This window comes from Giraffa tippelskirchi, chromosome 11, assembly GCF_054371585.1.
Source record: "Giraffa tippelskirchi isolate mGirTip1 chromosome 11, T2T-mGirTip1v1.2.pri, whole genome shotgun sequence".
Classification (NCBI taxonomy): Eukaryota; Metazoa; Chordata; class Mammalia; order Artiodactyla; family Giraffidae; genus Giraffa; species Giraffa tippelskirchi.
The window spans coordinates 127,797,412-127,823,159 of NC_137285.1; the positions used below are offsets into that span (position 1 = coordinate 127,797,412).

The following is a 25,748-nucleotide window of genomic DNA, read 5'->3' on the forward strand; positions in this document are numbered from 1 at the left end:
ACTTCCTGGCTCCCAGCAGCCTTTCTTCACTGTGGACATCGGTTCACTGGTGTTTTGTGCCCTCTACTCTGGGCTGGACACCAGGGTCACAGATGGATCAAATCCAGTCCTGTGCTCTTACTAGCCCTGCGGGTCAGGAGGGTGGTTGCACATTAGAGAAGCTTCTAGGAGGTACACCTCCTTTCTCCCTGGAAGAGCTCTGGCCCAACTTCCTGCCTGGGGAATTTGAGATACAGGCCTCCCTCTGCCTCTTATTTGAGGCCCCAGGCCCATAACCAGCCCTGAGTAGCTCTGTTCTAAACTAACAGACCCACCCCAAGTGGAGCATGGGTGGCCTGGTGGGGTACGGGGACTCTGGCTGCTGGAGGGGACCCATAGGCCACTCCCTCATCTCCAGGCCCTGGTTGTACAAGAGCAGAATCATCTTTGCACACAACCTGTCAAGGGCTCCAAGATCAGTGTGTCTCATCCCCTTCCCCTGCGGCCTCTTCCCTAATCTGGGAGCCCCTTGTGTCTCCCCCTGAGCTCTGCCTTCCCTGGTGAGCTGCCCACAAGTCTCTACCTGAACCTGAATGCTCTTGGCACCCGCTGTGCTTCTAGGCCTGTCTCACTCCCGAGGACCTCCCTGTCCTCAGCACCCCAGAAGAGATGCATGTTCTCCTCTCTGCCCCTCCCTCTCTCCCTCTGACATTGGCAGCCTCCTCTCCCTCACCCCTCACTCCTGGTCAGCTGCCAAAGACCCCAGAAGCTCTAGCCTCTGTCCCCACCTTGGCTCTTCTGCCTTCCCTGGGTCCTCCGTGTCCACCACCAAGGTGCACGTGACACGTGGCCTGTTCTGGGTTGGGTGCCGCTGTTCATGAATTCCTTTCATTTGGGGTGCTTGTCGTGTGTTGGGCACAGCAGCAGACCCTGGAGACTCAGCTGTGGGCAAAATAGGTGTGTTCTCTGCTCTCCCGGAGCCCATGACTGAGCTCACTGGGTTTCTGCTGGATGGTAGTGCCCTGGCCTGTGCAGCCCTGAGCCCTGGGCCAGACCCCTCGTAAGGTGGATGGATGTGAATTAGCATGATTGTTAGGGTCAGAGGGGTAAACATATTTTGTTTTGAGATAATTTCAAGCGCATGAGAAAGTTGCAGGTTAAAAAAATTAGACGTGCTGTGTACAGTATGCGCCTTACCCAGATTCACCAGTTGTTAACATTGTCCCACTTCTGCTGTGACTTTCTCAGCACACATACCCGTTATTTTTTCTGAGCTCTTGGAGATTAGATTTGAGACACTGAGCCCCTTATTCCTGAATACTCACAACCCCTGGTTTTTCTTTTCTTTTTTTCTCATTTATTTGGCTGCATCAGGTCTTAGTTGCAGCATGCAGGGTCTTGGTTATGTCATGTGGGTCTTGCCTTGCAGCGCATGGACTCTCTGGTTGTGGTGACGGGCTCCAAAGCACACAGGCTCAGTAGTCATGGCTTGTAGGCTTAGTTTCTCAGCAGCATGTGGGATCTTAGTTTCCTGACCAGAGATCAAACCTAAATCCCCAGCATTGCAAGGTGGATTCTTAACCACTAGACCACCAGGGAAGTCCTGTCACATCTCCTGGGATGGCACTGCTTCCAGGTCCTCTTGGTGCATGGAAATGCAACAGCATAGGTGCTGGCATACCTGTGTCTTTATCCATGCTCGTGTTCATAGGTGATAAAAACCATAAGTTCATTCTGATCACTTCAGTCCAACTTCAGTACCACCAAGTTCTTATTAAAATGCAGCTGGATATTTTTAGATAATAAAACATTGGTGCATTCATTTCTTGCAGAAGTGTTAGATTGTCCCCCAGTTGCTTGCCCCATTCAGGCTCCAACCATTCTTCACGCTGCTGTCTTCCTAACTCTCAGGTTCACCTGTCAGTTTTCACTAAATGCCCAGCTTCGCAGTGGTGGGTGGTCTCACCCACAGTTCCATATGACCTGGCTCCTGCCCACCCGTCTCCCACTCCCTCTTCTTGGTCATGCCTGGCACCGCTCCCCCACTCTTAGCCACTCATGTTCTTGTTCCCCAAACACTTCTGCCCACTGCCTTTGCGTCTTAAAGGCTCACTGCTGTTGGTGGAATCAGAGGAAGACAGAGTGATGGGGACACTGTGGGCTGGTGGAGTGAGGTGAGGCCATGAGGCATACAAGGATATAGTGGCCCAGGGCCCACTTCTGGCTTTGGGGATGGGGACAGAGCTTGTCTTATGTCTTTTCTCCCCTGTCCTTGTCTGTGCGCCTCCAGGGAATTTATGCCCAGAGGAGAACTGATGCTCAGAAGGTCAAAGAGGATGTGGTCAACTATGCCCGCTTCAAGTGGCCCTTGCTTTTCTCCAGGTTTTATGAAGCCTACAAGTTCTCAGGTACCCCCTAGCCCTCCTGCCTCCCGTCCCTCCCTCGAGGGCTCCAGCTCGCAGCCAGGGGAGGGGAGTGGCCTGGGCCAGACTCCCCAGTCAGCCAGCCTCCTGCTTGCAGGGCTGCTTGGTCCCCAGGTCAGTGTGCTGAGTGGGTCCTCCTTCTCTGCAGTCCAGTAGGGCTCCGTGGCACTTAGTAGGTGCTCAGCCACACACTGGGTGGAACAACTGAGTATTGTGATCATTAAAGCACCTACTGTGTACAGAATAGGTAGCCTACCCCGCAAAGTTGAGAGTGGATGTAGCCGTCACAAACCCGCACAGGCCATTTGCCTAACTATCCTCGGGCCATCAGCATCAGCACCCGCTCCATGCCAGGCCCTGTGCTGGTGCTGGCTTTGCAGAACCACCAAATATCAGATTGGAGGGAACCTTTGGGGCTCAGTTAGTGTGACCCTCCCCCCTCCATATCCTACCACACCGCAGGCAGAGCCTTGTCCCAAGTCACGCAGACCAGCGGCAGGGACAGTGTGCAAACCCAGTTCCTTAATTAAGCACTCTCTTCCCACCACACTTGGGGTTTTGGCTTGTAGGGAAGTTGTGTTCTCTAAGTCTCAGTTTCCCCATCTGTAAAATGGACATCAGTGTACCCCATGCTGGCCATCTCCATGGTGGTTACGAGGATTGGGAAGGGCTGGGCCTGGGACTGGGCTGGCGCCCTCTCAGTGCCCCTGTTTCTGCCCCAGGCCCCAACCTCCCCAAGAATGATGTCATCGTGGCAGTCAACTGGACAGGTGTCTACTTCGTGGATGAGCAGGAGCAGGTGCTTCTGGAGCTGTCCTTCCCCGAGATCATGGCCGTGTCCAGCAGTAGGTCAGTCTAGCCCCTCACACCCCGCTTTAGTGCAGGGCGGGGACTTGTCCAGAGCTGCACAAAGACCAGTGGCAGGGGTGGAACTCAAATGTCCTGATTGAACACTTTCTGAAGTGAAGCGGGCAGATGGTGACACAGTCAGACATAGTGGGGAGGAGAGGGCTCTGAGGTCTTTCCTGCTGGTCATGGGGGCCTTGAAGGGAAGCCCCCACCTCACAGAGGACATCAAGATGCAGAGATGCGTGGTGGCCTGTCCTGCTAGCATGTGATTGAGAGCACGTGCTGTGCCCTGCAGACCCCCAGCACCTTCCTCCCAATAGGGTAGGGGGTGGGTCTTTGTGGCACATTCCTGGCTGTGCTGAGATGGACGTGGGTGGTTAGGACAGTCAGGGACAGTCGAACATATGCAAAAAGAACTGGCCTGGCATCTGGGGGCCTGCATGGGACTCACCTCCATGTCCTTATCTCTCAAATAGAGGTCTTAACTTTTCTGCAATAACAGAATAACGGTGGTGAGGAATAAATGCCACAGTTGATGGGAGTCTTTGTAAACAAAGAAGTGCAGTGCACATGGGAGCAACATTGGGAGTGGGTCCTGCAATGGACTGGTCCCAGCAGTGCCTCATCCCCCAGCCAGGGCTTGTAGGAGTGTCTCTGAGCTGCGTCCAGTGTGGGCCAGGGTTGGGTCACATCCAGCTCTGACCAAGCACATGGGATGCTTGGGTGCCAAGATAACACTTGTTCTCTCATAGCTGCAGTTGAGAGGGGAGATGGATATCAAATAAGCCATTTTTCAAGTAGGGAACAGTGTGCTGAGGTCTGTGGGAGGGCTTCCTGGAGGAAATGGTATCTAGGCTGAGCCCTAAATGGTAAGTAGGAATTAGACAACAAAAGGGAAGTGAGCTCCCCAGGCAGGCCTCCCCAGACCATGCGTGACTCTGGCCCAGCCGCGGCTGACTCAGGCTGAGCTCTGGCTCCCGGGGCCCTTTGTCACTCTGGCTGGGTCGGCCTCTCTCTGGCCAGGCCACTTCTGACTGGGCTGGCCTTGGTCTCCTTCAGGGAGTGCCGTGTCTTGCTCTCGCTGGGCTGCTCTGACCTGGGCTGTGCTGGACTGACCCCGACGGGGCCCTGTTCTCCGTGTTGGTCCTGCAGGGGAGCGAAGCTGGCGGCCCCCAGCTTCACACTGGCCACCATCAAGGGGGATGAGTACACCTTCACCTCCAGCAATGCTGAGGACATCCGTGACCTAGTGGTCACCTTCCTGGAGGGGCTCCGGAAGAGGTCTAAGTATGTGGTGGCCCTACAGGACAACCCCAACCCTGGTGAGTGGCTCCTGGCACCAGCTGCTGGTTCCCAGGCCAGGGTGCTAGGTAGATTGCATGCCCTGGCCTTGGCCTGATGTTCAAGATCTCGAGTGCCTGTTACGCTGCCTTCCCCAGACACCTGCTGTGCCAAATGGACCAAACAGCTCACCTCTGTGCCGTTGATCTGTGCCCTGTGGGAAACCTTCCTCCCCCTGATCCTAAATACTTATCACCTGCCTCCTTCTCCACATGAGGGCAGGGGTTCCTCCTCAGTGTTCCCCAAATACCATCTTGAAGTGATGACAGCAATAGCAACTATAAACCATGCATCCCTGGTCCATAGGCCTTTGAGGTCCTGAGCAGAGCTCGAGAAAGAGATGAACCCCAGCCCTGCCATCGTGGGGAGGGGGTGGGAGCAGACGGTGACAGTCCCTGTGACAGAGCGGTGACCCAGGGAGCTCAGAGGCTATGGGAACCTGGGTAGGGGGGGTGGCCCCCATGCAGCCTGGGGTTCAGAGAGGACATTTGTGTGAGCAGAATGTTTGGGGCAGAGAGGATCACGGAGCAGAGGCTGGAGAGCACAGGCTGGAGGCTGTGAACCGCAGATAGATTGGTTTGGCTGAAAAGGGTGAGTTAAGGTGAAAGGGGCAAGAAGGGAGGCAGAGAAAGTCAGGAAGGCGGTCACCAGCAATAGGCCTTGTGAGCCTGTCGAGGAATTTCTTTTAGGACAGTGAGGAGCCACGGAAGGCTTTCGACCGACGACCGTGTCTGTGTGGGGGGTTGTGGCAAGGTGGAGGCAAGGTGGCTCCTCAGCAGACCTGAGAGGGACAGGGCCTCAGTTCCAGTGGGGAGTGGCTTATAGATCATCAACCCAAATAAAGGTGTTCCAACCCACCTCTGACCTCTCTGCCCCTCCCCTGACACCTGTGTGGCCCTGCCCACCCCTGCCTGCCAGCGGGCGAGGAGTCCGGCTTCCTCAGCTTCGCCAAGGGGGACCTCCTCATCCTGGACCATGACACGGGCGAACAGGTGATGAACTCGGGCTGGGCCAGCGGCATCAACGAGAGGACCAAGCAGCGTGGGGACTTCCCCACTGACTGCGTTTATGTCATGCCTACTGTCACTATGCCACCGAGGGAGATTGTGGTATGTGGCCTGGCTGGGGGTGGTAGACGGATGGGAGGCTCCTCTGGCCCCTCCTTGTCTTATTCCCACATCATAAAATAACAGTGGGGGATTACAGTAGGTTCATGCTGTGCAGCTTCTATGAAGATGATCCAGGGGTCTTGTGGGACCACAAACTTAAAAGTTGGGGCAACTATTAAAGTGGTACCAGGTAGAAAGGAGCCTAGAAACTGCTTCAGATGAGGACCTGCCAGGGCTGGGGGATCAGAGAAGAGTGGCCTAGGGGATGGGGATGGGGCTTGCACTGTCTAAAAAGGCAGTGAGGTCAGAGCTGGGAAGGCAGGCCCTGATTCCTCTGGAATCCCCCCTCCCATCCCCCTAGCCAACACTGAGGACTCAGAATCCAGCTTTCCAGGTGGTTCCTGAGCCACTTCTCACACTGCGTCCCTGGCCTTGTCCAAGCTTTCTGGTGACCCTCCCTCATTCAGACAGGGCACTGAGGGAAGGGTCTTAAGCCCAGCATGATGGAGGCAGTGGTAATGTCAGAGATTCCCCAGAAGGAAAGGGGCTCCTGGGTCAGACAGGCTCAGGGCCCACCCCCCATGAAGGCAGTCTTCCCCAGCCCCAGTCAAGAAGGCTCTGGGCTTTATTTACCATGTCGATCCAGGGCCCCCAGTTAGAGAGCTGACTTCAGCTCCTGTCTCTTGGTCTCTAGGCCCTGGTCACCATGACCCCCGACCAGAGGCAGGACGTTATCCGACTCCTGCAGCTGCGAACAGCAGAGCCCGAGGTGCGCGCCAAGCCCTACACGCTGGAGGAGTTTTCCTACGACTACTTCAGGTGATGGGGGAAGGGGAGACAGGACGAGGAACTATAGGCTTCTGCTACTCTCTGGTCTGCGTAGTGGGGTCACTTTGTGGTGCCCCCATCTGTGAGAAGGGCCCGGGTCAGAGGGAGCCAGAGGGCAGTTTCAGCCTGTCGAGGTGACCCTTCTCATGTCATGTCATCTTATCCTTCCTTCATTTAAGATCCTGTGACTGTGCCTCACTAGGTGGAGTCCTGGGCACTCAGGACGCAAGCCTGTTCTTGCCTCATGGACTCAGAGTCCTGGTGGAGAGGCAGGCATCAAACCAGGCAGCTGTTGTTTTGTGTGCCTGGTGTTGTGATGGAGATGCTGGGTAGGGGTGGAGATGGAGAGGAGGCTTCCTGGGGGAAGTGGTGTCTGGGCTGCCGGGTGGAGGAGGGCCATGGGCAACGCATGCCATGGCCTGAGCAGAGGGAGCAGAGAGAAGACAGGGTGAGCAGGCCGGGGAGGTAGGCAGGGCTGGCCAGGGCCCAGCCAGCCTTGTTAGTGTCTCCATTTGTCAGCTGAGAAAGTAAGACCTGGGCAGAGCTGGTGACTCATCCCAGGTCACGGGACAGTGGGGAAGTGCAGGGCCGGTTCCCTATGCTCAGCCTCCTGCACAGGGCGGGATGGGGCTGGAGTTATAACCTGGCTGTCAGTGCTGACTGTCTGTGCTCCGCAGGCCCCCACCCAAGCACACACTGAGCCGTGTCATGGTGTCCAAGGCCCGCGGCAAGGACCGGCTGTGGAGCCACACACGGGAGCCGCTCAAGCAGGCGCTGCTCAAGAAGATCCTGGGCAGCGAGGAGCTCTCGCAGGAGGCCTGCATGGCCTTCATTGATATCCGCACCTACAGGGGGCAGGGGGCGACATGGAGCAGGCAGGGCCCACGGGGAGGGGTCCCCCAGGGGAGGGTGGGACCAGGCTGGGCCTCTAGGGTTTTTGTCACCTACTTCCTTCTGAGGGGCCATGCTGGGGCCTGGGCAGACATGGGGGGGATGCTGATGGGGTGACTCCCTTACCAGGGTGCTGGGGGCTGCCCCCTCTGCTCTCTCCTCACACCCTGTCATTTGGTTGACAGATTTAAACTGTGCCGTGTGCTGGGCCAGGCATGGAGACACAGGGGTGAGCACACTCTGGCCTCATGGTGCCTATAATTGAGAGGAGAGACATGCTGGTCAGGGTCAGTGCTGTGATGGGGCCCAACAGCACAGTGGCCTGACCTAGCCTTGGAGAGCAGGGAGGGCTTCCTGGAGGAAATGACATCTAGGCTGGAGACCCGCCTTGGCCCAGGGTAGATGGGTGAAGAATGTTCCTGACAGAGGGAGAAGCATGCATAAAGTCCCTGAGGCAAAACAGAGCCTGGCTGTTTCAAGGGCACAGATTAACTCAGCACAGCTAGAGCATAGGGTTCAAGAAGGGAATTCAAAGACCTGGGCCGATGGATGAAAGGTTCCCCAGGCCTGTTAAAAAGTTTGGACTGTGTCCTGCGGCCAAGGGGAGTGGTCCAGTTAGATTTGTGATTTGGAAAGTTGATTCTGGTTGCTGTAAGGATTCTTGTTGTGAGGTTGGGGACTGCAGCAGGCTGGCCAGTGAGGAGTGGCCAGAGGAGTTGGGGAGAGAGGGTGGGCAGCGGGCATGGAGAGCAGTATGGGCACACTATGCCCATTTCCTGGGTAAGCAGCCTCAGGCCAGGGCCACAGGGTCAGGGAGGGGCAGACCCTGTTGGAGAGAGTGGCCGCCTGCCTCCCGGGCCAGTGCTCCCTGATTGGCCATGGCCTTCCTTGACGGCTCCCCACCTGTGCTCAAGTACATGGGTGACTACCCGTCCAAAAGGATGCGCTCTGTCAATGAGCTCACCGACCAGATCTTCGAGGGAGCCCTGAAGGCCGAGGCCCTCAAGGACGAGGTGTATGTGCAGATCCTGAAGCAGCTGACCGACAACCACATCAGGTTAGCCGGGGTGGTGGGAGGGTGAGGGGCAGGCCCCCACCCCTGGAGCTAACAGCTGAAGGTAAGACGGGGAGCTCACTCCCTGCTGAGGCAGCGGCGGCTCTGCCTGGGAGCCATCCTCCTCCACCTGGAGCAGGAACGTGTCCTCGGGGCTCTCCCTCAAGGTCCACGGAGGAGGGTCAAGAGCCAAAGGTGGTGGCTGTGCCCTCAGAGTCTGTCCTCCCCCAGGGTGAACAGTTCCAGATCCTCCTCATTTCCCGCTTCCCCCTGCCTGGTCACCCTCCTCTGGATCCATGTCTCCAGCCCAGATGCCGCTGTCTACCTGCAGGTGCATCTCCTGAGCAGTTGTCCCAGCCCTCACTCAGGCTGAGCAGGCTGTCTGTCAGAAGCTCTGGCTAAAAATTCTCATGGGCTGGGGGTGTTGGACCCCGGAGGGTGTCACCTCCTCCCTGATGGCCCAGACCGTGGCAGGAGGGGAAGTCACGCACATGCTCATCTCAGAGCCAGAGACAAGCCCCACCCTCTCCCCTTATTCCCAGGCCTCCAACTCCCTCCCCAGCTTTGTCACTCTCTCCATCTCTTACACAAATCCACCATCAGACCACATGTCAGATCTTTTCACACAGCTAAACTTTTGTATATGCTGTGCCCACAGCCAGGAAATCCTTTCATATCCTCTGCATATTAGAATTTGTCTCATCCTTCAAAGCCTCATCCTTCCCTCGTGGCTCAGATGGTAAAGCGTCTGCCTGCAACGCGGGAGACCCGGGCTTGATCCCTGGGTCGGGAAGATCCCCTGGAGAAGGAAATGGCAACCCACTCCGGAATTCTTGCCTGGAAAATTCCATGGACGGAGGAGTCTGGTAGGCTACAGTCCATGGGGTCACAAAGAGTCGGACACGACTGAGCTACTTCACTTTTCAAAGCCTAGAGCAGATGCCACCTCCTTCTGGAAGCCCTCCAAGCTTCCCTCTTTCCAGGCCCAGGGAGCTCAGAAGAGTACATGAGGGAGCCCTGGGGCTGGTCTAATTCAGTGCTACTAAAGTAATCATGCTCATTGTGCTCAGTCGCTCAGTTGTGTCTGACTCTTTGCGATCCCCTGAACCATAGCCTGTCAGGCTCCTCTGTCCATGGAATTCTCCAGGCAAGAATACTGGAATAGGTTCCCATTTTCCTCCTCCAGGGGATCTTCCTGACCCAGGGATCGAACCTGTGTCTCTTGCTTCAAGTAACAGATGAGTTAAAAATCTCCTGCCAGAATAAACCACATACTGCTTCCTTCATAGGAAAGTCTTGCTAAAAAAAAAAAAAAATCTTAACCCGAGTGCTTGGTGACGTACTGATCTTCATTTTGGCATAAGCACTTTACCACTGAGTGACGAGTAAGTGTGTGGCCTGGGGTAGGTTGGTCGACCAGACTTTGAGTAGCACTATTTGGATCTGTCGGGTGGGTGGGTCCATGTTGGTCTCAGAGAGGGGTAGGAGTGAGGGCAGGCATGTGTTGCCCTGGTGAGGAGCCCTGCTGGACACCATGCCTCTTCTCGCAGGTACAGTGAGGAGCGAGGCTGGGAGCTGCTCTGGTTGTGCACAGGGCTCTTCCCACCCAGCAACATCCTCCTGCCCCACGTGCAGCGCTTCCTGCAGTCCCGCAAGCACTGCCCACTCGCCATCGACTGCCTGCAGCGACTCCAGAAAGCCCTGAGGTATGGCCATCTGCAAGGGATGGGGGGCAGTGGGCACAGTGTGGGCAATGGGATGGGCTTCCAGCCACATGGGCTCGGGAGACAAGTCCCTTGGCGATGCTGAGGTCATGACCTCAGCATCAGTGGTTGGGACCCATCTTTGGGGTCCCACAGCTGCCCAGTAAAGGTTGCAGCACCTAGTACCCATTCCGGACAGTTTGAGAGTCTGGTTGCTCAGAAAGCTATTTTCTAATACCGTCAAGTAAGTCTGTTGGGGAGGCAGACACCTGGGTTGCACTCTATACTCTGCAAAGCTCACTTGCATCCTTTGCTTCATCCGGTCCCCTCCACATCCCTATTGGTGGGTACCATTATCATCTCGTTTTACAGATGTGGAACAAAAGGCTTGAGGTTGTGACTGTCACCTGGTAGGAAGTGGTGGACAGGGATTAGGACTGGGGTTTGCCTGACTCCAAAGCTCCCTCTGTTCTCTGCTTCCCACGGCTGTCTCCTGACTTGGCCACTCTCCCCCTCACCTGGTTTTCAGAAATGGGTCCCGGAAGTACCCCCCACACCTGGTGGAGGTGGAAGCCATCCAGCACAAAACCACCCAGATTTTCCACAAGGTCTACTTCCCTGACGACACTGACGAGGTAAGCGACTCTGGCTTCGTCGTCTGTGGGCGCCCCTGAAGGACCTGGCTCCCTTGGGGACATGGGGCAGCCCTGATGCCTCTCCCCCACCACCCCCACCTTTGCCCCCATTCTCCTGCCCTTGGAGAATGGAGAGTGGAGTTGGGGCCACAGACTCCTCGGGTCAGGAGCCCTTGGGTTCCTGGTCTAGCCTCCCACTTGGATCAGCTCCCTTGACAAGGTCATCCCTCCCTTTCTCTGAGGAGTCTCTGTCTTGCAGAAACATGCTTTCTCCCTCCGAGTTGAGCTCTGTGTTGATGCCACCTCCCCGGTGCCCATCCTGTTCCTGGGCACAGGTCTGCCTGCTCCACAGCCCCAGACCTCCCCTGTTGTCATAAGTCCACCCTCCTGCAGACCCCTTCCCTCCTTTTCACTTGACCTGTGAGTCCCCTCTACCTTGGTCCCCTGGGCAGAGGTCTTATTTGTCTTCTTGTCACACCTATTTGGTCAGGCTGACTTCTGATCTATACCCTCTTCCCCATCCCAGCACAGCATCTCATTCAGATAAACAAGACCAACATTGAAACTTTTGGTTTGAAAAGCAGCTTAAAAACTTGTGTCGAGACTACAGGCTCAGAAATACTATTATAGGATTCTAGACACGAGGACAGAAAATCTTGCTAAAATCCTCTCCTGTCCCTGGTGGAAGGTTACATGGAACATCCACCCCCCCACCCCACCTCCAAACCGCTCTTCTTCTTCTAAACTTCCCCGGACTCTCCTATCCCTCTCAGCCCGTCTGGGTGGCTTCCCCCCTCGTGACGCCTCACCTTTCTGGAGTTTGTTTTCTCCCTCCTTCGGTCTCTTTTTTTCCACAACCCCTGTCTCTTCTGCGCTTCCTTGCCCGCCCCCCCGACCGTCACTCATGCTTGTACAGCCACACCCAGGACCCTGGAGGCCAAGGCTTGGAACTGCTTGGAGGGTTGGGAAGGGCACCATCTGGGAAGATCGAGACAGGAGTTGCTTTTATTTTTTCTTTAATTTATTTTTAATGGAAGTATAGTTCATGTACAGTACTATGAGTGTCAGCTGTACAACACAGGGATTCACCATTTTAAAAATAATTTTATTTTTTTGGCTGTGCTCGGTCTTCATTGCTGAGCGGACTTTCCTCTAGTTGTGGCGAGCGGGGGTTGCTCTTCGTTGCGGTGCATGGGCTTCTCACTGTGGTGGCTTCTCTTGTTGCGGAGCACAGGCTCTCAGGACACAGCCTTCAGTAGCTGTGGCTCCTGGGCTCTAGAGCACAGGCTCAGTAGTTGTGGCTCACAGGCTTTGTTGCTTCGAGGCATGTGGGATCTTTCTCGATCAGGGATTGAACCCATGCCTTCTACATTGGCAGGCAGATTCTTTACCATTGACCCACCAGGGGAGCCCATGAATCAGCTTTTCAAGGTTGTATTCCATTTATAGTTATTATAAAATATTGGCTATATTCCCTGTGTTGTATAGTATATCCTTGTAGCTTGTTTATTTTATACATAGTAGTTTGTACACTTAAGCATTGTGCTGAGCTCTGGGGAAGCCCCTTCAGAAGGAGGGTGTCTTGAATGGGAAGGGGCTCTAGCTGAGGCCCAGCCATTAGCAGTGCAAGAGGCTCTGCCAGAGCCAAGCAAGTGCCTCTCCGCACCAGGCCTTTGAGGTGGAGTCCAGCACCAAGGCCAAGGACTTCTGCCAGAACATCGCCTCCCGGCTGCTCCTCAAGTCCTCCGAGGGATTCAGCCTCTTTGTCAAAATTGCAGATAAGGTGGGTCATGGGTGGTCATTGGTTGCTAATCTACCTGCTGTGGAGCTGTCTATTGAGAAATTTGTTGGGCCTCTGGGAGCTTATGGGACAGTGGGAGTAGGGAGAGAGACAGAAGGAAGGATGGGGCGAGAGAGGAAGAGGCACTCTTGCACACGGCCTCTGATTCTGCCTCCTCCTTACATCCCTGCAGTGGCCCCTTCCATGCAGCTGCTGTCCCTATATCTCTCTCCTCTGAGCCATTGCACAGCATGGCTACAGATCTCTTGGGAGCCACACGGCACTCTGTGCTCTGGACACACTAGGCTCCTCACCGTGCCCCTACACACATGTACTTTCCAGATTTGATTTGACTGGTCCCTGAGCTCCCAGGCTGTCAGTTCACCTCTGAAAAAGCCCTTGAAGAGAGAGGGTGACTATCCCCACTAATAGATCACAAGTCCCTGGGCTCAGAAAGGTTAAGTAACTTATCCCAGATCACATAGCAGGGACTCAGATCCAGGTAGGTCTGGCTCTGAAGTGCAGGGCTCTGCCTCTGCCCCACATTGACTCCCATGGGCATAAACATGGGGGTACAAAGGTCCAGCTCTAAAGCCCTTCCCTTGGGGGGCTTCCCTGACCCTTGCACAGGTTAGGTGCTTCTTCTTGTTGCTCACCCACAGTTCTGTGTGAATTCATGACTGTCTCCTCACTAGTCTGACCCTGTACCAGACACTGTGACCCGAAGTGATCTCAGTGAGGTCCTGGACCTGGGCGGGAGGGGCTTAGAGTCTGTGGGTGGCTCAGGAAATGGATGCCAGAGAACGTCCAAAGCAGGGACTGGGCCCCCATCTCAGTCTTTTTTCCCTAGGGTCCTAGGGCAGTGATCAGTGACTCTTTGCTGAATGAGTGGAGTCACTGTCACTGGCCAGACACTCGGCAGGCAAAATTGGGGCAAGATGGGGCTGATCCAAAGACACCCACCCTGGCTGCAAGCAGGAATCTTTCTGGAGAAGGGGTTGTCGGGGAGACTGGAGAAGGGGTTGCCGGCGAGACCTTGGGTGGGAAAGTCAGAGAACTCAGTATTGCTCAAATTAAAATGAGTGGACTAGAATGACTGTGTTCCTAGGTCATCAGCGTCCCCGAAAACGACTTCTTCTTCGACTTTGTACGACACCTTACGGACTGGATAAAGAAAGCCCGGCCTGTCAGGGACGGTAACGTGAGGCTGAGTCCTGGGATCGTCTGAGGTCTGGGGCTGGCAGGTGCTGGCTGAGTGCCATACCTGAGGCTCCTGTGGGTGGGGCCCCGAGCTGGGGCTTCCTCCGGGGCTGGTGCTGGGCTGGACGGCCCTCTGTGCTGGCATCTTCTGGGTGACCGCCCGCCCTCTGCCACAGGAGTCGTGCCCTCGCTGACCTACCAAGTGTTCTTCATGAAGAAGCTGTGGACCACCACGGTGCCGGGGAAGGACCCCATGGCTGATTCCATCTTCCACTATTACCAGGTGAGCGGCCCAGTAGCCCTGGGCTGTGGTTGTGCTGCCGCCTTGTGTACCAACTGTGAGAGCAGAGACCTGCTGAGTAGACCAAAAGGTGGGTGGATAGTTTCTGCTCTGCAGCATGTCTTCAGGCCACCCTCGGTTCCCTACTCTCTAACAGCTGGATAAGACAGTTGTTAAGTTTCCAGGAGCCTGTGGGCAGCGTTAGAGGCTTCATCTTTGCTTTTGGTCAGCTCATCTTCAGCTACTGTGGTTCTGGGTCTGAAAGGTGGGGAAGGGGCTGGTGCTGCTGAGGAAGCCTGTGGGTCTCAAGGGAACACTGGAAGGCAGCCAGCCAGAGAGGCTTTTTCCCAAGGAAGGACAGGCCTGGTGGGGGCGCTAGAGTTATGGAACAGTCTCAGGCGCCCCAGCTGGTCCCTCTGAATTTCTTCATCTTTGAAATGGAGCTGCTTGCCTCACTGGACTGTTATGAGGGTAAATGAGATAATATTCACCCCTGGCTCTGATTTACAACTGTAAAGCGCTGCATCTGTGTGGCCTAAGGCTGTTTCCCTGTCCTGTGCCTTCCCTCCTTGGGGAGCAGGTGGACCCAGCCTCACAGTGGGGGTGTTTAAGGGGAGAAGCCTGCTTCCTCCAGGTGCCTCCACACCTGTGACCTTCTCTGTCTCTGGCAGGAGTTGCCCAAGTATCTCCGAGGCTACCACAAGTGCACGCGGGAAGAGGTGCTGCAGCTGGGGGCGCTCATCTATAGGGTCAAGTTTGAGGAGGACAAGTCCTACTTCCCCAGTATCCCCAAGCTGCTCCGGGAGCTGGTGCCCCAGGACCTCATCCGGCAGGTCTCACCTGATGACTGGAAGCGGGTAAGCACGGAGGGAGACAGTGGGAACAGGCCCCCCCTTCCGAATGGGTGTCTGGACACCCCAGGGTCAAGGGGGCAGATGCTGGACAGTAGCCCAGGGAAGTATCTCTTGTGACCCCTGTAAATTCAGCTGGTCACTTCACAGCAATTTGTCTGGTCCTGGTTACTAAGGTGACCCGGTTTTCCTTGATACTGTTTGACCTGCTTGCTTTGGGGAGGAAAGGGCTGTCAGAAGTCATTAACTGGTATTAGTGGGAGACTGCCTGGCCCTCCATGGCCCATGACAGCTGCTGACGGTGCAGAGGGGGCAGGACTGGCAGGGGAGAGGACTCTGACCCACCCTCCCTCTGCAGTCCATCGTCGCCTATTTCAACAAGCATGCAGGGAAGTCCAAGGAGGAGGCCAAGCTGGCCTTCCTGAAGCTCATCTTCAAGTGGCCCACCTTCGGCTCAGCCTTCTTTGAGGTGAAGGTACGCTGTGGGTGGGTGCTTCTCGGAGAAGGGGAGGGGAACCACATGTTACCAGGACTCTTCCCCATGACTTGGGGAGACTTCAATGGTCTCTGCCACCTGCCTGGCACTGAAAGGAGGAAATGACCCTCAGCTTTGTCCCAGCTAGGTGTCTCAGCTAAGTACTGGGCGCTGGGCTCAGTCCTAGGACACTGAGGGACCAGCACCTCGCCTGGCAGGGGAGGCAGATGTGTACAAAGGTCAGAGTAATGGAGGATGATCTGTGCTGTGTGACCGTGGGGAGCCCTCAGGGAGGTGGCAGAGCCTGGGAGGCCCAACCAGACTGTGAAGGCTGAGAAGGCTTCCTGGGAGAGGCAACACCTGAGCTTTCCAGGGACACCCTGGGGGCAGTGTTCCTGGCAGACAGTCTGGCCTGAGCAAAGACCCAGAAGTGTGAGAGCTCAGGCATGGGCAGGAAGTGCAAGTGGGTGAGTGTGGATGGGCATGAGGTGTGGGGCAAGCAGATTGTGGTGAGAGGCAGGTAGGTTTCCTCCTGCAGGTGGTGTCCAGCCTTGGAGGGTTTTGAACAGGATTGATGGCACCAGAGGCAGGAGAATGAAGAAGAGACTGACGCGAGGGGATAGGCATGAGGCGTGAGGGGACAGGTCAGAATGGAGAGGAGTGGTGGCCTCATTACATACCTAGAATGGGGGCCCTTTAACACAGCTTGGCTGTGCAAGAAAGAGAGAGGTAGGCAAGTACATCTGGAGGCAAGTATAGGGTTCAAGGAGGTCTTTTAAAGTTGAGAGACTTTAGAGCTGAGAGAGAGAGACCTCAGGGACTCCTAGAGAAGAGGACAGAAGGGATGAAACTCTTGCTGGTTGCTGGGGACCCACGAAAGGATTCAGGGTAGCACTGAGGACCCAGAAGGGGCAGAAACTTGAGGTTGTGGTGGGAGAGGCAGGCTTAAGCCCAGCTGGGGGCAGCTTTATTTCTCCCCAAATGTACAAAACATTTCCGGCTCTGGGTTCCCCATCTGATATATATATTTTTTAAACTAGCAAACTACAGAGCCAAACTTTCCTGAGATCCTCTTAATTGCCATCAACAAGTATGGAGTCAGCCTCATTGATCCCAGAACCAAGGTGAGCAGTGACAGGGAAGAGGAAGTAAGGGGGGCTTTTCTGTCTGTACTTCTAACAAAGGACACCAGAACCAAACTTCAAGATACTCTGTCAGCTACCAATATCCTCACTTCATCTACCCTCCTGGCCACATGTCTTGAGAGGCTGTCCATGTTTGCTGTGTCTACTTCCCTACCTCTCATCTCTCCATCAAAACTGCTCTCTGAGTTACTAACGAAGTCTTCACTATGAAATCCATTCAACTTTTTAGTGCTTGGTCTTTCAGCATCATCAGACACTTACCAACCCCTTCCCCCTTCCAGAATGCTCTCTGCCCACAATTGGTCAGGTGGCAGGCTGTGCTGGGGTAACTAATGCTCAGATGTGTGGGCTGAGCAGGTCCTACCACTGACACAGGAGAGCACAACTGGGGCTGCTGGCAAAGGAGGCAGTGACCACCATTTTCCGCTTGGATCCATAGGCCCACTCACCTGGTTTTCCTCGCATCGCCCTTGGTCTCCCTCTCAGGCACTTCCCTGGGCTGCTTCTCTACCCAGCCCATACACTGCGTTCCACAAGGCCGTGTCTTCTTGTCTCCCTCCTTCAACTCCACTGGATCATCTCATCTGGGACTACAGTTTCAGTTTCCTCATCCTCTTAAAATCTCCAATTCCAGCCCCACACATGTGACAACCTCCTGGGCTTCCTTGATTGTCCCACTAGCTGGTCCCAACCAAGGCCTGCCTCCCACAGCAGCTCCATGGCACAGCTGGCCTCTACCCTCTTGCTCCTTACCTTGTCTGAGGGCCTGAGGGCCTTTTTGTGGGTGGTGTCTGTGGGCTGGAGCTGAGGGGAGTGAAGTCAGATGGTCCAGATGTGCAGCCTCAGATTCTCTCTGCTCCCCTAGGACATCCTGACCACTCACCCCTTCACCAAGATCTCCAACTGGAGCAGCGGCAACACCTACTTCCACATCACCATTGGGAACCTGGTGCGTGGGAGCAAACTCCTCTGTGAGACGTCACTGGTGAGAGCTCTTCCTTCCAGGCCTGGGGGGCTCCCCAGCCCTGCCTTCCCTCCATCCTCCCAGTCCCTGCAACAAACAGGAGGAGTGTGCTGCCTGGTCTGCAGTCAGGATCAAGGGTCAGGTTGGGGCTAAGGTCAGGTCAGATTAGGTCTGCGGAATGGGTTTATTAATCTAGAGATGAGAAACAGACCACCCACTCAGTAACTGTGTCCCGCTGCCTTTAATATTTAGAGATTGAACCTTTGGCCACTGAGGTCAACAGCAGAGCTGTTAGCAATGAGGCCTCCTGGACTGAGCTCAGCTGGTACAGCCTTCAGAAATCCCTACCTCTGGGAGTGACCATAATCATAACATATACTGCTACAGAATTAATTGTACTCTACATTCTATTTGAGGCAACAAGAGTCCTAACACTTATCATCACCTGATGAGGTAACCAAACAGAACACCTTAACGCAGGCCTTTATGTTTTATTCTATACACTTAGTAGGAACTCTCTCAGTATATCCAAAATGTTACAGGTCCCTAAATTTCTTAACACTTCACTACTGAACTCAAGCAATATCTGATTCTTGATCTAATGTCTTCACATGACTAGCATGCATTTATGGTAAAAATACCATGTAACATGACTTTTAAAAACTTTTAAAGGATAGTAGTTATCTATTGGTCTTAGGAACCAAAAAACTGGCTCAACTACAAATAAAAGTAATAAATTTTCCTTTCACATGAGTTACATTATTTATATTAATACCAATTATAACAAATATCAACCAATAAGAGTGACAATATCCATTATCTCATACGCTTTTATTATTAGTATAATCCCAATAATAATAATCTCTTGGCCTGCATGAATGATTATCTCAAACTGATATTGAATCACTATCCAAACTCTCAAATTATCACTCAGCTTCAAAATAGACTATTTCTCAATAATATTCATACCAGTAGCATTATTTTTTACACGATCCATCATAGAATTCTCGATACCTATACTCAGATCCTAATGTCAGCGGATTCCTCAAATATTTACTCCTTTTGTCACAATACTAATTCTTGTTACTGCTAATAACCTTTACAGCTTTTCATTGGATGTGAGGGGGTTGGAATGCTTTTTCCTGCTTATTGGGTGATGATACAGATAAGCAGATTCACATACAGCTGCTCTACAAGCAATTCTATGTAACCATACTGGAGCTACCAGATTTGTTATAGCAATAGCATGATTTCTGATAATTTAAAGGCATGAGATCTGCAACAAGTCTTTATACTCCAACTAAATCACTCAAATCTACCCCTACTAGGACTCATACTAGCGGCAACTGGAAAATCTGCCCAACTTGGCCTCCACCCGGGACTACAGTCCCTCAGCATCAGAAGGCCCTACCCCCGTCTCAGCCCTGCTCCATTCAAGCACAGTAGTGGTAGCAGGTATTTTCTTGCTCATCCACTTTTATCCTTTAACAGAAAATAATAAACTTATTCAAACAATAACTGTTTATGGCAATATGCACTCTTACCCAGAATGTTAAAAAAATATTGCTGCTTTTTCCACTTCAAGCCAACTAGGCCTATAATAGTAACAACTGGCATTAATCAACCCTCCCCAGCATTTCTCCATATCTGCACATATGCTTTCTTTAAAGTCATATTATTGATATGCTCTGGGTTCATTATCCATAATGAACCCATAAAATATCCATAAAAATAGGAGGCCTGTTTAAAGCAATACTCTTTACCACAACTGCCTTTACCACTGGCCCAGCACTAACAGGAATGCCTTTCCTTGCTGAATTTAAAGATCTGATAATTCAAACTGCTAACACGTCAATACCAGCGCCTGATCCTGCTAAGTCTAATTGCCACATCCTTCACAGCTGTTTACAGCACTCGCCTTATCATATTTGCACTACTAGGACAACCTCGCTTTTCCACCCTAACTTTAATTAATGAAAATAGTCCTCTCCTAGTCAGTTCCACCAAATGTCTATTAATCAGAAGCTGGTTTTGTTTTCAACAATACTGTCCCAACAACAATCCCTCAAACTATACCTTATTACCTAAAACCAACTTCCCTTGCCATAACCATTCTAGGTTTTACCTTAGCACTTGAAATTAATAATAACACACAGAATTTAAAGTTTACTCTTCAAATATATTCAGACTTTCCAACCTCTTAGGGTATTTTCCCTAAGAGGGAAAGTATTATTATACACTGTTTATCACCCTACTTAAATCTATCAACAAACCAGAAATCATCCTGTTGATTAGAAAATATTTTACCAAAAACTACTTCCCTTATTCAGATAAAAATCTCTACATTAGTATCAGACCAAAAAGATCTAATCAAGGTATATTTCCTCATTCCTCATCACCCTCTTCCTAAACATAATTCTATTTAATTACCATGAGTAGTCTCCGTAATAACCACAACACCAATATGCAACGATCAGCCACTAATAATCACTAATCAAGTACCACAGCTATATAGTGCTGCAGTCCCCATAGCCTCTTCACTAAAAAACCCAGAATCACCTGCATCATGAATTACCCAATCTCCCAACCATTAAACTTAAAACACAACCTCCACTTCCTCATCTTCTGAAACATAAAATACCACTGAAAACTCTGTTATTAAATCTGAAAAAAATGCTCCTAATACAGTCTTATTGGAGATCCAAACTTCAGGATACTGCTGAGAAGCCAAAGCTATTGTATAACCAAACACCACTAATGCTGTGTTTAGTTGCTCTGTCGTGTCTGACTCTTTGCAGCCCCATGGACTGTAGCCTGCCAGGTTCTTCTGTCCATGGGGATTCTCCAGGCAAGAATACCAGAGTTGGTTGCCATGCCCCTCCCTCTAGGGGATCTTCCCAACCCAGGGATCGAACCCAGGTCTCCTGCATTACAGGTGGATTCTTTACTGTCTGAGCCACCAGGGATGCCCAAACACCACTAACATCTCCCCTAAACAAATCCAAAGCTATGACAAACCTGGACAGTGTAATGAAAAGCAAAGACATCACTTTGCTGGCAAAAGTCTGTATAAAAATTATTCAAGCAGCTGAGAGACTGGAAAAGACCCTGATTCTGGGAAAGATTGAGGGCAGGAGGAGAAGAGGGAAACAGATGATGAGATGGTTAGATGGCATCACTTATTTAATGGACATGAATTTGGGCAACCTCCAGGAGATGGTGAGGGACAGGGAGGCCTGGCATGCTGTAGTCCATGGGGTTGCAAACAGTTGGACATGACTTGGTGACTGAACAACAAATAAATCCAAACACTGTTAATCCCCCCAAAAATCCATGAAAATTCAACACAATTCCAACATTACCACCTACAATCAACTCAAACCCACCATGAAGGTTTTGAAGAAAAAACCCCACAAAACTAATTACAAAAATAGTACTTAAAATACAATGTATGCTATCATTATTCTTACATGGAGTCAAACCATGGCTACTGACATGAAAAATCATTATTATTCAACTACAAAAGCACTAATGACCAACACTGAAAAATCATGCCCATTCATTAAAATTATTAACAATGCATTCACTGATCTTTCAGCTCCATCAAACATTTCATCATGATGAAATTTTGGTTCCTAAAAGGTATTTGTTTAGTTTTACAAATCTTAACAGGTTTGTTTCTAGCAATGCACTACATATCAGATGATAACCGCCTTCTCATTAGTTACACATATCTGCTGAAATGTAAATTACAGATGAATTGTTCAATACATACATGCAGAGCTTCTATCTTCTTTATCTGCCTATTTATCCCTATAGGATGCAGTCTATATAATGAATCCTACAGTTTTCTAGAAACATGAAAACATTGGAGTTATCCTGTTATTTATAGTTATAGCCACAACATTTATAGGTTTTATACTACCCTGAGGGCAAATATCTTTTTGGGGGGGCAACAGTTATTACCAACCTTCTCTCTCAGCAATCTCATATGTCATTATAAATCTTGCTCAATGGATCTGAGGCATTTTTTCAGTAGATAAAGCAACTCTTACACAATTCTTTGCTTTCCACTTCATTCTTCCATTTATCATTGCAGCAGGAGCTGCTGTCCATCTACTAATGTTTCACGAAACAGGAGCTAATAATCCCACAGAAATCATCTGATGTAGGTAAAATCCCATTTCATTCCTACTATACAATTAAAGACATCCTAGGTGTCTTTTTACTAGTTCTAGAATTAGTATGGAGAAGGCAATGGCAACCTACTCCAGTACTCTTGCCTGGAAAATCCCATGGACGGAGGAGCCTGGTAGGCTGCAGTCCATGGGGTCTCTAGGAGTCGGACACGACTGAGCGACTTCACTTTCACTTTTCACTTTCATGCATTGGAGAAGAAAATGGCAACCCACTCCGGTTTTCTTGCCTGGAAAATCCCAGGGACGGGGGAGCCTGGTGGGCTGCCGTCTATGGGGTCACATAGAGTCGGACACGACTGAAGTGACTTAGCAGCAGCAGCAGCGGCAGCACAATTAGTATTAGTCCTATTTTCCAATAGCATTAGTCCTATTTTTACCTGATTTATTAGGAGATCCCAACAATTATACCTCGGTAAATCCTCTCAATACACCACCACACATTAAACCAGAGTGGTGTTTTCTACTTGCACATCCTAAGAACAACTCATCAGTCCCCAATTAACTAGAAGTACTAGCCCTAATCTTTTCAATCCTAGTCCTAATACCATTCTTCACACATCCAAACAATGAAGCATGACATTCCAATCTCTTATCCAATGTTTATTTTTAGTAGAGATTTGAGCAACCCACAAACTAGCACCTTAATGTGGGATCACAACAACTTAGAGCCCTAGATATCTGGCTGGATGAATCCATACCTTCAGCTGTGTGGCTGAGCCCAGAGTGGGGCAGGATTTGCCTTTGTCCAGGTTTCTGTCCACTGCAGTTTCCTGGGAGCTGTGTCCTACTTGGTGCTCTGTTTTGTCTTCTTGCTGCTCTTTCCAGGGCTACAAGATGGATGACCTCCTGACTTCCTATATTAGTCAGATGCTTACGGCCATGAGCAAACAGCGGGGCTCCAGGAGTGGCAAGTGAACAGTGGGAAGGTCGCTCTGGCCCTGTGCATACTCTCAAGGAAGCAGCTGGCTCAGGACCATCAGCTACCCCTGCATCACCTTGGCTATCCAGGCAGGGAGGCTGAACCAGCTGGCCACCACTGACTGCACCAACGTGGCCTCTGACCCTTCTTCCGGTGAGGTGACCTTGCCGGGATGTAGAACTCCCTCCATCCAGCCTGAAGCACCTGGTTGGTTCTAGTCCTGGCTTGCTGTGACAATCCCAGTTGTAAAAGCCTGTGCTCCTCGGATGTCATTCTTAACTCATACTAGCCCTACCATGTGACCTCTTTTGAGGTCACGGCCCAGAAATGTAACCAAGAGGACGACCTAGTTCTCTATGCTGGGAACAACCAAACAGATTATCCTGAAACCTAAGGAATTGGCTTAATACCCCTAAGTCCAGGAGCCTCAGCTGGGATGAGGGAGACAGACTGCTTCTAAATATTACAGTGTGAGTGCTGAGCTGCTGTTCATATCTCCCCTGATGATCTCAGGCATAAAGCCTGTGTTGTATCTTCTGGTCTGGTAGTGTCTTTGCTGGGGGAAGTGGGAGGGGGCAGTGTGTGGGGCCAGGAACAGGGCCCTGTGGGGGAGTGGCCTATATAACTGTGGTCTGTGTGTGCAGGATCAAGCTGGTCTGGGTTTGGGGGTTGGGGCGCCTGAGCCCATAGTGTGCTAAAAGGGGCTTAAAGGGACAGGCTGGGCCTGGGGTAGGTTGAAGGGAAATGCCGGATGTCAACCTGGGAGGTGGAGACCTAATTGTGGTTGGCTGGAGATCCAGAGTGGGGACCAGCTTCTGGGCCTTACCTAGGGCCAGTGGATCCAGAGTGGCCTTTGTATCCTGCCAGAAATGTCTCTTTGGTCCATCAGGAAACCTCCAAGAACCCTAGAAACCACACTGCCTTGGGTTAATCCTTATGTCCAGTGGGTGTCTGTAAAATATCACTTTGTGACTAGGATGGAACAATCAAGGTTGGACATGACCTGGGCAGGTCTAGGGGTGAGGGCTTCAGACGGGGAAGGTGTGATGTGGGGGTGGGGCATCCCTCTGGGCTGTGGCTGGGATGAGAGCCTGGAGAAGCGATAGGGGAGAATCCTCTTGCCACTGGCATGTTAGTGATCTGTTCTCTAGACCCCTGATATTTAGCCTGGCCAGCCCAGCTCGTTTGCCCTCACTCAAGGGCCTGGGGTCACTTGCATGCAGGTGACAAACCACTCCACAGGAAGGCTGTTACTCTTCTCTCCAGATGCCTGTGTGGGAGGTGGATGGGCTGTTGTTGAAACAGAGGCCCCAAACCAGACAGCCCTGCTTTCTGGGATGACATTGCGGCCGTCCGAGGCAGCCCTCCCCCACCGAAGTTTACAGGACTCCACCGTCAGCCCAGGATAAACCAGAGCCACAGGGAAGGTACTGTGGTGTCTGCCCCTGCCCATCACCATATACATGGGAACATGAGGCCTGGAGAAGGAGCGTGAGTGAATAGGTGATGGTCACACAGGTGGAATGCAACTTGCTGTTTCTAACACTGGGATTTCAGTTCTAGTTTCCCTTGATGGCCAAAGGTCACTGGGTTATGCCCATCACCCCAGTGGGGAATCAGCCAGTGACCAGCTATGAGGAAGCACCCCAGGCACACTGTATGACAGGATATGTGTGTGGGATGAGATCTTTGCCCCTGACTCATACCCCACGCTACTCCTCCTTCATTGACTCTGGATGGCATCACTTTGGCACTCATCCCCTAGTCTTTGTCAGTCTGAGTGGCCACAGAGGGGTGCAGAGAGTGTATCAATTACCTTCTGAGTTCCTGAGAAGTTGCCTTTATTTACATGCTGATGTTCACCACAGCCACTCCTTTAGCAGGGAATATTATGAAGGGTTAGGATGAGACAAATCCTGTCTCACCCAGAGAGCAACCAGCTCCACCTCCAGGATCACATGATTTTCCCTTTGCTCATCACTTGGAGATGGAAGGTGAGACCAGAAATGGTTTTCCTGAGAGCCTCCCTGGCTCTTCTGCACTTCTTTCTTGACCTCTTTCTACCATCAGCTCACCCTGGGCCCAGAGAGGAAGAAGAAGGAGGAGGAGGAAAGTTGTGGCTAATTCTTCTTTGAAGACAGCCCAAAGGAGAAGAGCATTCTGGATGTGGTAGAAACCATTATAAAAGAGGATTATTGGGAGGAGTCAATGGGGGGGTGGTGTTCAGGTTATGTTTCAGGAGGAGGGTCTTCCATGGAGGGAATTGTTGGTTCATTTGCCTTCATGGTAGGCAATGCAGTTTGGAGGGTGGCCTCTGAAGTGGGTGCTTGGATGGGTTCAGAGACCAGCTATGTGGCCACAGGCTGTCTAACATCATCCTTGGGATGCATGGTTGGTTTAGTGGTTTCCTTGAGAGCCACTGGTATAATGGAATTAGAGCCTGGATGTTCCCTTTTGCTTTTGGTTAAACTCCAGGAGTTTCTTCAACTCTCAAAACTTCTTCGTGGAGACTTCTTACACTTGGAGTTTCTGTGGAATAGAAAACAACATAGTTTCCTCCAAAGTCACTTCTCCAACCTTTGCTGGTCACATGGCAAAATCCTAGTCATCTTTAAAATGTTAGCCCCTCTCTTACCATTTCAGATTCTTTCCCCCTATTTCTCTCCCTACCCAGGCTTTGGGAAGACTTTGCTATTGTTCTCCATTCATCAAGGTGCTGGAGTTTAAGTCTATTGCCTGAGGTTCTAACTCACCATGGGAGCCGTAAGAAGGCAGAGATCAACATGTGCTTAAAGTTTGTGCATTTCATAACCACTCCTTCCAAAGCAGTTTGAATAGAAAAATGAACACATTCTCCATTAAAATGGGAGCTTTTTAAGGACAGAGACTCTGTCTTGCTTGTCACCCCATATACAGTGCTTAGGAGTATCTGTCAAACAGTAATTGCTCAACATACAGCTTTGTTTTCTAACTGAATGATAGAAAAAATAGACAATGGAGACTTTTTATAGTAATGAAGCTAGGAAACAAATTTTTATGAAAGACAAATTAAAAACTGGATAATGTACAAAACCAAGGACACATCTTAAATTTATCTAAGGATTTACTATATAATGAGGAACA

The 25,748-nt window shown here is 51.6% G+C and overlaps 1 protein-coding gene, 1 long non-coding RNA gene and 2 pseudogenes across 6 annotated transcripts in view; 3 read left to right on the top strand and 1 right to left on the bottom strand.

The window, feature by feature from the left end:
* MYO7A (myosin VIIA) overlaps positions 1–23,162 on the top strand; it is a 98,518-nt gene extending 75,356 nt beyond the window's left edge. For 3 of the 5 annotated variants that reach the window (XM_081543180.1, XM_081543181.1, XM_081543182.1), the window contains exons 32-48: positions 2,270–2,387; positions 3,125–3,251; positions 4,404–4,573; positions 5,511–5,701; positions 6,396–6,520; positions 7,207–7,364; positions 8,324–8,477; positions 10,025–10,180; positions 10,707–10,812; positions 12,482–12,595; positions 13,701–13,788; positions 13,969–14,075; positions 14,744–14,929; positions 15,282–15,398; positions 16,439–16,522; positions 17,409–17,528; positions 22,532–23,162. In XM_081543180.1, the coding sequence (XP_081399306.1) occupies positions 2,270–2,387; positions 3,125–3,251; positions 4,404–4,573; positions 5,511–5,701; positions 6,396–6,520; positions 7,207–7,364; positions 8,324–8,477; positions 10,025–10,180; positions 10,707–10,812; positions 12,482–12,595; positions 13,701–13,788; positions 13,969–14,075; positions 14,744–14,929; positions 15,282–15,398; positions 16,439–16,522; positions 17,409–17,528; positions 22,532–22,621 (2,211 nt within the window). In that variant the 3' untranslated portion in view covers positions 22,622–23,162. Of the gene's footprint in view, positions 1–2,269; positions 2,388–3,124; positions 3,252–4,310; positions 4,574–5,510; positions 5,702–6,395; positions 6,521–7,206; positions 7,365–8,323; positions 8,488–10,024; positions 10,181–10,706; positions 10,813–12,481; positions 12,596–13,700; positions 13,789–13,968; positions 14,076–14,743; positions 14,930–15,281; positions 15,399–16,438; positions 16,523–17,408; positions 17,529–22,531 lie in introns of all 5 variants that reach the window. The other 2 variants (XR_014069158.1, XM_081543179.1) reach the window with 2 other exon arrangements.
* Positions 11,815–24,575, bottom strand: LOC145526771 (uncharacterized). Its single transcript, XR_014069162.1, has 3 exons — positions 22,405–24,575; positions 17,297–17,594; positions 11,815–14,147 (listed from the first exon to the last, which is right to left on the bottom strand). It is a non-coding gene; the product is annotated as an uncharacterized LOC145526771 (long non-coding RNA).
* On the top strand, positions 18,386–19,711 carry LOC145526639 (NADH-ubiquinone oxidoreductase chain 5 pseudogene; annotated as a pseudogene).
* Positions 21,039–22,327, top strand: LOC145526641 (cytochrome b pseudogene; annotated as a pseudogene).
* Positions 24,576–25,748: the final 1,173 nt, after the last annotated feature.